The 12539-nt window shown below is 43.7% G+C and overlaps 1 protein-coding gene across 1 annotated transcript; it reads right to left on the bottom strand.

The window, feature by feature from the left end:
- Positions 1–1952: 1952 nt before the first annotated feature.
- On the bottom strand, positions 1953–12095 carry BMP2 (bone morphogenetic protein 2). Its single transcript, XM_060120460.1, has 3 exons — positions 12023–12095; positions 10541–10890; positions 1953–2917 (listed from the first exon to the last, which is right to left on the bottom strand). The coding sequence occupies exons 2-3, from the start codon at positions 10881–10883 to the stop codon at positions 2073–2075; spliced, it is 1188 nt and encodes a 395-aa protein (XP_059976443.1). The 5' UTR covers positions 10884–10890; positions 12023–12095; the 3' UTR covers positions 1953–2072.
- Positions 12096–12539: the final 444 nt, after the last annotated feature.

The raw sequence follows: 12539 nt of genomic DNA, 5'->3' as shown, positions 1-12539 counted from the left end.
GGTGAAGAATGCCAAGGGACAAAGACGATCCCGCTCTCCACAGGGGTGTCTAACACCAATGATACATAAAGAACAATAGAATAAGGATAAAAAGAAACTAAAAGGTTTTAACAGTGGAAGGAATAAAAGATAACTTGTACTAATTTTTTAGAAAAATATGATCTACGTAATCTCAAAACTAGGGTTAAACCTATCACACCCAAAATATAACCCAAAATGTAACAGGGTCATTGAAAGTTAATTCCTGGGAAGAATCTGATGATAACAGTCTGTTCCTTTACTAACACACTTTTTTTCCGCCAAATCAAGGCAGGGCTAGGAAAGGAAATTAGAACTAGGCCTCACCAATCACAGCAGGATCAGAGGTGACACAAAGTCCTAGAAATTGACCTTAAAATACTTCCAGTAAAATTGTGGGGTTGTGGGTCCCCTGGCCATACAAGCATACCCACCGAACCCTTCCTTGGGTCTGATTTCAACCCAGAGCACAGAAGCCCTGCCACTGGTATGTATTCATTCTGAGCGGCCTAATTCGACTTCATTCTGCTTGGGCTTCAGTCCAACTGGCAGATGTCCTTGTAGAAGCTTGATCTCAGACACTTTCCCTTTCTAATTTTTTGGCACCATTGCCTCTATTGCATGGGATATCATCTCTGAAACTTTATCTTGGGTTCCCCAGGTTTGGCTTGATTTTTGTTGCTTCAGTTTTCTCTTAAATCTTCCTGCCCCAAAGAGGTTCATGTGAAATACTAAATCATTGATTAATTCCTAGGAATTAGCCAATGACTTGCCTGCAAATTTCCAACCATTCCTCGCCTTCTCCCTACCTCCCTCCCAAATGAGTAGCCTCAGAAGCAAAAATGCAAACACAAGGTAATCTTTGTGAACGCTGTACAAATGCACCATTTTCTCTTACAGGTTGGCTTTTATAGAATGAAATGCCAGAGCTTTGATATTTATTATCTGAAATAGGTTTAACATTTGGAGAAATGTGTTCAAACACATAACCTTGGAAAGAAAAGCAAGCTGATGGAACAGAGAACAGGGGTAGGCAGAAAACAATTTTGCTGCGGAGGGGCAAAGTTAGAAAGTTGAGTCCTTTTGAGCATAAAGAGCTCTTAGGTGAGGTAAAAGTAAAATACAAATCAATTTTCAACTCTTCATGAGGGCCACTAGATATCAATTTTAAATATACATGACCACAATATCAATAATGAAGAAATCTTATGTTTTATTTAATATTTTGGCCAGACCAGCCCCTTTGAAGGGGTCACTAGTTTAGGAAAGAGGAACAACAAACCATCATTCACTTTCCTGCAGGTTCATCGTTTTCTTAATTATTTCTATTGGTCCTGCTTTACTCTTTCTGCAAACTAAGGGGTGGGGGGTTTCTGTATTAGATCAGCAATGTCTGGTTCTTATCCAAATATTCCACCTAATAAGGACGTAAGTTCTCATGGACTGGACAACCACTCTGCAACATTCCTGAGAATTGAATAATATAATAATCTTGAAAGTCAGCAGAGTGGATTATCCACTTTTTTTTTTTTTTTCTGGACATGAACTTGTGACCTTAACAGTAGCACTGCAAAAAAAAAGCAAATGTGCTAAGCACTTTGCCAGAGTAACCTTCCATGTAGACTTTTCATCTTAAATACACACGACTGAAAACAACTACAATTTTTGGAAAATTATGTACAAACCCAATACTTCTTTTGATTACATATAAATACAAATTAGCTATTTTTCCTAAAAAGTGGTTATAATAGTAAATAAATACAAAATAAATCTGACCATTATACTTCATGTGCTGGGGTTGAACCCATATAAAATGTACAACTAAATACATTTTAAAATCTTTAAGGAATAATTCTCTGATTAAAATATTTGTTTTCCCAACTTCCTTTCGTAGACATAAATATATTTTCAAAATAGCTGTTTTTTTTCTCCATTCCATTACATAAATAAAGTCTTCATTGGGAAATATTAAAGTGTCAACTTGATTTTGTTTTTTTTGCTTTTTTCTAAAATATATATATATATATATATTTATTTTATTTTATTTTGCTGTGCTAACGACACCCACAACCCTCGACAACCATGTCCTGATAGTTCTTTAATACCACCTTTTCATTCTCGTCAAGGTACAGCATGGAGATGGCACTGAGTTCCGTTGGGACACAGCATGCCTTGGGAATCTTAGAGTTAACTGAGTTGACCAGCGTCTGGACGATGGCGTGGTTCGTGGAGTTCAGGTGATCGGCCAGGGGGAAAGGGCACTCCCCATGGCAGTAAAAGGCATGATACCCCGGGGGGGCGACGATCCAGTCATTCCACCCCACGTCACTGAAGTCCACGTACAAAGGGTGTCTCTTACAACTGGACTTGAGGCGTTTCCGCTGTTTGTGTTTCGCCTGACGCTTTTCTCTTTGGTGGAGAGGGTGTCCTTTCCCATCGTGGCCAAAAGTGACCAGCAAGGGCCTTCTCTGTGACCAGCTGTGCTCGTCTTGGTGCAAAGACCTGCTAATCCGCACGTGCCTCTTGGAGACCCCGTGGCTGTCCTCTGGGTGGGCCACCTCCACCACAAATCCATGGTTGGCGAGCCCCTGTGCTGTCCACCTCATCACGGCAGGGGTGACATCAAAGCTCTCCCACCTGCTGGCATTCTGAGTCACCAACCTGGTGTCCAGAAGTCTGGTCATGGGGAACTTGGAGTTGGCTGTGGCAGGTTTTATAATTTCATAAATATTAATTCGGTGATGGAAACTGCTATTGTTTTCCAAAGTTTCCTGCATCTGTTCCCGAAAGACCTGAAGTTCTGCTGAGGTGATAAACTCCTCAGTGGGGATAGAAGTTAAATTAAAGAAGAATCTACGGGTTGTTTTTCCACTCATTTCTGGCAATTCTTCCAAAGATTCTAATTTAATGGAAAAAAAGTGGAAAAAAAGAAAAATCATTCAGTAAGGGAAGTATGACAACTTGATTGTATATATGGACTTATATACATCACTTCAGGGTTTGATTTAACACATGTAAAAATCTGCAGCCAGAAAGTTAAAATTTCCCCTTTAGATAAAGAAATGATCCTCCCTTTTCTATACATTTATGTCGATATACACACCATGAAACAAAATTTCACAATTCACTGTTACGTGTTTAATCTAATACGTGAATACTGCTTCCAGGTGGCTATAATAATGGGGGAAATGGTGAAGCATTTCTTTGGAATTCACAGACTTTAGGGCAAAAAAAAAAAAAAAGTCAGCACTATAGTTAATAGAGGTCTAATGAGTGAGGATTTGAGGAAATTATTGCATTTCTTAAAAAGAAAAAAGCTTTAATGTCAATCCCTTAAGCAGTATTCTAAAACATTACTCTGCAATTTAGATGATTTACAAATCTCGATATACAGATTTCAGTTTCCTAATTAAAGACTCTGAAACTCAACATCAACGATGACATTTTGCAAAGTACACCCTACTATTTTACTCAAAAGTCCAGAGACAAAGGCATTTACAGGGATCTACTTCTTTGGAAACGTAACGGTGGTACTAGGACACTGTGGTAATTAAGGCTGGATGATTTCAAGAGAAATAACTTCCTAACTTTGTCTGTTCCCTCACCTCTTTATGACCTCAAAAGTCAAAATCTCATTTCAGATGCTTTTGGGAAAAAAAATAATTCTCTTCTGTTTGTAATTCCTTTATCTTTTAAAAAAAATAAACCATATTAAAAATATACACCTACCTAATAATAGGCTACAGGATACAGATAAATCTCCCCCAAATTTATAAAAATCTACAGAAATGCCATTATGACATTCATGATGTAAGGGATAATCTAATTACAGAATAATCATTTTATATCTATTATCATTATTTTAAAATAGTCATTCTAGTGGGCTATTCATAAAAGTTCTTCCTGATTTAAAATTCCAGCATTGCAATTTTAAGGAGTACTGCTTGTCGAGCAAACAATAAAATATAACATAGCACCTTGAATGTACCGTCTGCAAATCATCAAAGGTGCACATTATTATTAAATAGATAGTAAACAGCACTAGAATTTGGGATATTTGGGTTTACTTTCTTCTAGCTTTACCACATCCTGTTATTTCACTGTCAACAAATTTTACCTGCTTCATTCAGGATCCAACCTAAGTGCTAACAAAATCTATTTGGCCGTGTCATCACCATAAGAGGAAACCATATTTTCATTAATTTTCTGGTTGTATTTCTCCTGAACCAAACAGCTATTCATTGTTCACAAAATTTAGACACCTTAGCAGAGGATAATCACTTCAGATCGTTCACTCCAAGGTTCTACCTGTGTAAACCTTCATCATCAAAGCAACAGTCATCGTTGCCAGCTAAGGTCAACAGGGGTGGTTTATACCAAATTATGGAGGAATGCTTTAATGCGACGTTTCTCAAACTTCAACCTGTGTGCACAACACCTATAGGACACCTTAACTCTTCAAATGCAGATTCTGATTCAGTGGGTGAGTCTGGGGTAGGGTCGGAGATGCAGCATTTCTAGCAGCTCCCAGGTTAGGTAATGCTGGAAGCTGGTGAACTGCCCTTCGAGGCTCAAGGTTTTAAAGAACGTTTTTCACGTGCAGGTATAAATTGCCAGGAACTTTTTTTTTTTTTTTTTTTTTTTTTTTTTTTTTGCAGTACGCAGGCCTCTCACTGTTGTGGCCTCTCCCGTTGCGGAGCACAGGCTCCGGACGCGCAGGCTCAGCGACCATGGCTCACGGGCCCAGCCGCTCCGCGGCATGTGGGATCTTCCCGGACCGGGGCACGAACCCATGTCCCCTGCCTCGGCAGGCGGACTCTCAACCACTGCACCACCAGGGAAGCCCCAGGAACATATTTTAAAGTGCCTTTTTGTTAAATAATATAGAAATGAATAGAAGAACCATTAGCCTTGGCCAAGGAGTAAGACTTGAGGCCAGGGGTGAGCAGCCAGACTCGGAACAGAAAGATCTAAAGCTCCTCTCCTTGGACAGGGCGACCATCAGTCCAAGAAGGGAGTCCCCCACGGTCCCCTCAAGGCTGCTAACCCGCACCCGTACGGATACCTTTGGGGAGCCGCTCTAAACCCCGCTGCTGGCTAATGGTACTTCGGGCCAGGCACTATTTTTAACATAACCCTCCCACCAATCAACCAGAGCTCTCCTCTGTGGCTCCGACAAGTATCAAGGGTTGTGTTTAGCTCCTTCTTTCCTTTCCTCCCTGCAATTCAGGAGCCCTCTGATGATTCCCTTGAAGGCATTCTTTCAGCAGAGAAGCCACCAGTTACCAGAGAAAAGAAGAGTGACCTAAAAATCAGCACATCCATCAGACACAATGACACAAAGCCAACGGCTGGACCCGGGCAACTGACTTCGCTGATCCCAGCACACCTAAAAGCGCTCTCTCTTCTTTTAAGGAGGGGAAGGTATGGCACATTATCCAGGGCCTTTGGGGAACAGCTGTATTAACAAAGGTGCCCAGAGAAATCATACACACACACACACACACACACACACACACACAGCCAGGAGGAGGATGAAGGAACAATCTCCCAGGTAAGCACGAGAGACAAGCAAATGAACTAAAGAGGATGGGTATAAAAGGGGCATTAAATAGAACAATAACCCTCCAAAAGACTAATATGAGACTGAATTATATAAAAATACCACCATTCAACTCGATTTAACCTATGAAAAAGCAGTTTCATGTGCTTCAAAATCTCATTGGAGGTAAGTGGCCAAAAGGATAATCACTTAGCAAAGGAAAAAATTACACTATTAAACATTCACAAGTAATGTGAAGATCCCTCTCCAACTTTGCAGTTTCATCTCAGTCAGCCTAATCCCTGAAGGACCACTATCCCTCCTTAATACACAGGCCTCCATGACAAGACCCCTGACTGCAGACTCTGGTCACAGAGATAAGTCAGAAAGTCACAGGAACCCCCAAACCCAGGAAAACAACTGACTAAGGTTAGGGCACCTACTACCCTCTCCTTTGATCTTCAAGGGAACGTGAATTTTTTCTAGAAGGCAGAAAAAAATCTGCATCTTTTGAAATGAAGTAAAGAATCTGCAAATCACCACATCCAGCCTAGGGATTCTGAAAATATGGAGCATTTACCTAAGCAGGTAATGTATGCTTTTCTAGAGGTATATACAATTATTAATTCTCTGTAAATAACCCTTATTGAATAAGCTGCACTTTCCAAGGGATCTGAGGATTCCAACCTATTTTAGACATGGATTCTTGAACCTCTAAGTTCTTATCCAAATAGATGGAGCTATGGCTTCAAAAATGTGGGAAAGTAAAGAAAAATAAGGCAACAATGACATTTGACCTCTCCTCCAAAAAGTGAATTTCTAACTTAATCATCTACACTGTCAATTATTCATCTACATTCGAAAAGATGAGACTGAATTCCCTCAGCTAGCCTAGGTCCACTTTGGCCTCCTCTTCCCTAGACCAGGGGAGAATAGGACATAAAGAAAGAAGTCATCACGATAATGACAGCAAGTATGCTGAATGGTTGTTTGTGCCAGGTCTGGCACTAAGAACTTTATATGAATTACCTTATGACAAATTAGTTAGAGAGGAACTGTTACTAGCTCCATTTTGTAAATGAAATAGCTGGAGCTCAGAGATGTTATGTGACTTTCCTAAGGTCACAGAGCTAGTAAACTAAGAACATAGCTATGAACTTGAGTCTACTGCAGCTCCCAAGTTTCTGGCCACTAGACGGCACCATCTCACATAGGGGAGGAGTCAAAAACTCAAGCAAAAGTCAAAACCATTAGAGGCAGATTTATATTTAACACAGTGATAACCATAAGGCAAGTTCTGTCTAAGTTAAAGGGATAGAAATGGTGGAAGAAGCAGACAGAACAGAAAAGTAAAGCAGAAAAGTAAAGTGGCAGGGGCCACTGGGACATACAGAGCTTGTGTGGAACCACTGATATTTTGTGACTGCCTCTTTGTCCTACAGTATGACGAGGACAAGTTTTGATGAGTTTTAGCAAAAAGTGAGTTGTCATTACATTTTGAGAATTTTGTAACACTCTTTAGACAAAAAATGTCCATTAAGAAAACAACAATAAAAACCTGGGAATGTTCTAGTAAATCAGTAAGGTTGGAAATCACTGCCCAGAAATAAAATGAAAGTAGTGGAGAATAATAAATAAAATTTTCCAAAATATAAAATAATGGTTAGAGAATTGATGTATCAAGGAGAAAAAAAAAAACCCAATAAAATACAAAAGGTTAAAATGAATCAGTTAAAAAAACAAAGACAACAAAGGAGATGGCAGGTAAAAGAAAGAGCATGGTCGTGGTCACCAACCCCGATTTGGCCTCTTCCCACTCTCTTGCCTCCAACACCTTTGGAATGATCCAGGGACCTCTCATTGCTACTTATTTGGTGAAATACACAAAGGGCAAGTCTTAAAAAGACAAAATAGCTCAATGAGGAGGGATCAAGGGGGAACAGAAAGGAACCACTAAAAAAGAGGCAAAATGGAAAACCTAAGTGCAAGAACTATCTCTGGGCACCAAAGTCTCAATCTCTATGAGCATTTCCAAATAGAACGCCTGTTCTACCTAAAGGGGGCCTTTCACAATCACAATGAAATACTTGGGGGACACTACGGAAGCACCCCAAGTGAGCACTGGTTTGGGGGGGTGTATGTGTCCAAATCCTTTGGTTGCACTGGGAATTTGTGATACCAGTGCTCCATCACAGAGCAGTGGTTGTTTCTTGAACTCTCCTTTTAAATGGATATTTTAAAGAAAACTACATTTGTGGGAATAGGGTTAATCTCTATTTCAAAGCTTCAGTCATAGAGGCAAATAATTCAGTTATTTTGGGCAAAAAGAGAACTGTGTCCTTCAGAGTCTGGAGAGCAAGCACGTGGTCCTTCCATATTCCAATCTGACAGGAAAGAATGAGGATTTTTTGCAAGGCCAATCAGGTCAACCAATTTCAACGTGTTTTTAACTACAAGCAAAACACAAAACACTGTTTCCAGTTGAAGAAGTGATTTTTCTATCCTCAGTGGCAGTTCCGAAGCACTTTTTAACAACTTTGAAAAAAGAAAATTTTTCCAGCGCTTGGGCTCTCCCGAATAAAAGCCACTGGAGAAAGGACTAGACAAAGCTTAATAGGAGAAATGACAACTGATCATTTCTGTGTCAGATCATCTATGATGTGGACCCATTATCTTCACACATCGGTTGAAAGAATGCCATCATGATACTTCTTGTCTTGTATTTCGCCAAATCACCCAGATGCCACCCGCAAATAAAACCAACAGGTAATTCTTGTAATCAGGTCCTTTGGTCCTTTACCAAACAAACGCCCACAAAGGCTCTAGGAACCAAATTCTGCTCTTAAACCTGCAGCCTTAATTACATGGTTTATTAAAAGATTTTTTAGTGCCATGCATGGATGTTTTATAAACAAGAATATTTACAAAAACCAAATTCTGGTTTACGTAAAAATGAAACGGTCTTCAAAAAAGGGCAATTTGTAGCTTAGTGATTATAGGCTAGTCTTAAGAAGAAAAGGAATGGGTTTGTTGAAACTTGGGGCAAACATTGCATAGCTTTTTTTATTATCTAATTACATAAAGATCTGAAGTTATTGCAAGTTGATTTTAAGCAAGTTGGTAACTTCTGCACTATTTGGTGCATAACGTTTACACATTTAAAGACAAATTCTGACTTATAAACTCAAGCATGCTATTTAAGTTAGAATCATACACTCTGATAAATTCTAGCCTGTTTAGTTTTGGTCGAGCCACTTCCAGAGGAAGGAGAAATATGCAGACTTCACTGATGGAATCCTCATGCAACTGAACGCTTTGAGGTGTCAAATGCCTTAAATGATCTATCTTCCTTTAAAGTTCTAAGAGACACACACAATGCCTTCTTGGCCTTAAAAATAAAGTTCAGAATGGTTTCCATGCTATATCTCCAGGAGAGGTGGCTGAAATAGCAATTCTTATTACTTTTCTATCCAGAAAAACAGTTCTAATCAGCAGCAGCTGGGAATGATGATCTGGATCTATAATCTCCCCAAGGTGGTGATGACAGAATGTACAGGAACAAGAACATTTCTGCATGACAACAGACAACTCCTGCTTTCAGTGGATGAATCCTGAAGGAGTAAAATGAGATCTTATTTCCTTTCAAATATGATTTCTGCTAGCAGAGAGCACCTCACTTAGAAATGTGCTGAAAAATGAATTGATTTTTCAATTCATGTCCCCTTCATTATGTATAGCTGCCTTAATGAAGTCCCTTTTGTTATGTGACCGGCCTTTAGGACCCCTTCCCACTATTGACTGCTGTTCTCACAAGTATAAGTTCTCCTTCACACTGGCAGAAAATGCCTGTCTGTGACACTACTGATTTGTTTATATCAGAGGGTAGATTTCCACTGGAAATTGACCACCTAAGCAAGGCAAGACAAGGAAACCGGAATAATATCCCAGTTCCCTGATATCCTACAAGTGGCTGCTCTGTGATATACAACTTTGGACCATTCTCTAGAACTTGAACGAACCTGGGCTCATTTAGAATGTGTTAAGCCAAAGGAGCATTTAAAAGTGTAGAAAAAGAATTGAAGTGGAAAATATTTTTGACCAATTGCCCTAAGAACTTGGGTACAACAGATCTCACTAGCTGCTCTAAGACATTTCAAATCCACTAAATGCCTTTCTGATGAAACAAGCATGAGTATCCTACCTTAAAAGAATCACATCCAGTATCATAAAAGAAAAAAAAAAAACCACATTTCAGTGCACATGAAGGAAACCAGGCAGTTGCTGCAAAAGCTTTTATCTGAAGGCTAGCCTTGTCTCTACTCCGGAGTTCATCTCAGATTTAAGCACAAGACAAGAAAGTCATTGTGGAAACAATAAGATTGATTGTGGAATTGATCTCCCACGAGGATTAGATAGGGATTTGAAATCTTCCAAACCAGGTCCAGATCTACTGTAAATTAGAAAGACATTGGAGCCCTGGGCTTTGATTTTTCAATACTATCTCTGAAAATTCTGCCCTTGGCTCTGTCATGCTTGAAACCCCGGCTTAAGCAAGAGAAGCAGATTTATAGAGCAAAGGCTTCCAAACAGACCTAAAGAGATCCCAATCTGCCCCCCTCCTTCTCATTCTTCTCCTATGGAATTCTTGCACGTTTAGATGACTAGGGGCAAGCCTTTTGCCCTCGTCTTCCCCATCACTTGATTTCTCTCCAGCTCCTGGAGGAGGAGTCGCTCTTCTGGCTGCAAGCCAGGAAAAGGGTGCAGATTTACCAAAGGGGAATCCCTGGCTCTCCCGCCACACAGGCAGTGAGTGAATGCCAGGTTCGTAAAGGTTCTTAAAGAGGCAAACATGGAAACGTCTGCAGCGCCCCGGCCAAGCTGCCCTTCCAGGGACGCCTGCTGTCTGCCCACTGTGGGGCGCTTGGCTGGACGACTCCCCGCCCCCGTCTCCGCCCCCCGCGCCCCGGCTCCAAGCCTCACCTTCGTGGTGGAAGCTGCGCACGGTGTTGGCGAGGCTGGCTGCCCTCTCCAGCCGGTGGTCCGGGGCGGGCGCGCCAGGCTGGCCCGAGTGCCGGCGGTACAGGTCCAGCATGTAGGGGGGCACCACGGCACCCCTGCTGGGGGTGGGTCTCTGCTTCAGGCCGAACATGCTAAGCAGCCGCAACTCGAACTCACTCAGGACGTCGTCCGAGGGCTGGGACGAAGACCGGCCAGCAGACACCGCGAACTTCCTCCGGCCCAGCTCGGGAATGAGGCCGGCCGCAACGCCCAGGAGGACCTGGGGAAGCAGCAACGCTAGAAGACAGCGGGTCCCGGCCACCATGGTCGACCTGAGGACAGGGCCGACGTGAGTCACGGAGTTCTCCGCCCAGCCCTCCCCCTTTCCGCCCTCGCGGTCCCGGCTCCCGCTCGGTCCCCTTGCTTCCTCCTCCAGGGTGCCCACCAGGCTGACAGCATTCGCGGAGACACTTCAGAGGAGCTGAAGCTCAAACGTTTGGGAGAATGGAAGACCCCTAATTCCTGAGCCAGATGGATTTCCCCCTCCCATTCCATTCTCAATCCGTCTGACAAGATTTGCCCCGACCCCACCCCGCGTCAGTGACCTTTTCTTTCTGTGACACGCTGACAGCTTGTGCAGGGAACCTGGGGAAACCACCGTTTGGTCTCACACCCCTCCGTCCCCTAAACTAACCCAATCGCACAGCGCTCGCTTGCATATAAACACAAATGGTGCATGTGACTTCCTTAGAGGCACTGTATAGAACTTCCTGATACACACACACGGTCTATAACTTCCAGAGCTAGTAAACTCAAGGGCACAACTTCCGAAGTCACTTGCAACCTGTGGCCTACGCCTCTAACCTCAGAGGTGTCAGGGCAGCTCACTCCATCTCCGAACCCCCTGCCCCCAATGCAGTCAAGATACGCAGGTATCTTCATAGGATTACGTAGATGGCTAATATCTATTAATTCCCGTGTCAGCACAAGGTGGCACGAGAGAACTGCCCCCTCGCATTCCTGGAAACAAAAAGGGAGAATCCCAACTTCTAATATTTTCCCAAATGGGACGCAGCTCTGAGTACAGAGAGCAGTTCTCCCGGAGAAACTTGAAACAGAAGGGATCGCCACGGCAAGGCGTACAGGTTGGCATCTAACGGGTGAAATCCAGGGACCACCCTCTCCAAGGGATTTCTTTGACTTAAAAAAAAAAATCATCTAAGTGTTAACAGCCCTAATAAAATGCCGAAAAGAAGGGAAGGAGGAGGGGCGGAAGAGTGCGAGCCGGGAGTGCAAAAGCCGACGGTCGCCCGGCGGCGGTAGGATGGGGGCATCCCCGCAGGAGCTCGGCTGCACGTGGACCTGCTCTGTTTACGTCCGGCCCAACCTGGCCCCGGGAGGGGCTCATCCTCCTCCGGGGCCCCGCGCCCACCCACAGCCCCGGCCTCGGCCCACGCTGTCTACCTTTAGGAGACCGCAGACCGTCTAAGAAGCACGCGGGGACACGTCCATTGAAAGAGCCTCCACATGGAAAAAGCTCTGGCTGAAGGACCTGGCGCAGGGAGCGGGTTCCCTTCCTTCGCCTCCTCCTTCTCCTCCCGGGTGCCGGCCGGGCAGTCTCTCTCCGCACGCAGGGAAAGGCGTCTCGGGTCGGGCCCAGCGGTGGAGTGGAGGAGCGACGGGGTTCGCGGGCGGAGAGGCTGGGTCCGCTGGGGCAGAGGCACCGGCGCGAAGTGGGGAACGCAAGTTACTCTCCCTGCAAGTTCAAGAAGTCTCCAGCCAAGTGCTGACACACAACAACAGCGAGCAGGGGGAGGAGTGCGGAGCAGGGAAGGGAAGGGAGAAAGGAAAAGCTGGTGCTGTCGTCGTCCTTAGGAACCAGAGCCCGCGGGACGCGTGGCCCCGCGGGGGGCTGGCTCCGGGACTGTGGGGGCGAGGGTCGGGCGCTCGGCGCTAGCTCCGCCGGGGCCCATGGCTCGGG

This window comes from Mesoplodon densirostris, chromosome 16 (assembly GCF_025265405.1).
Source record: "Mesoplodon densirostris isolate mMesDen1 chromosome 16, mMesDen1 primary haplotype, whole genome shotgun sequence".
Lineage (NCBI taxonomy): Eukaryota > Metazoa > Chordata > Mammalia > Artiodactyla > Ziphiidae > Mesoplodon > Mesoplodon densirostris.
This window is presented reverse-complemented; position numbering and strand designations above follow the sequence as displayed.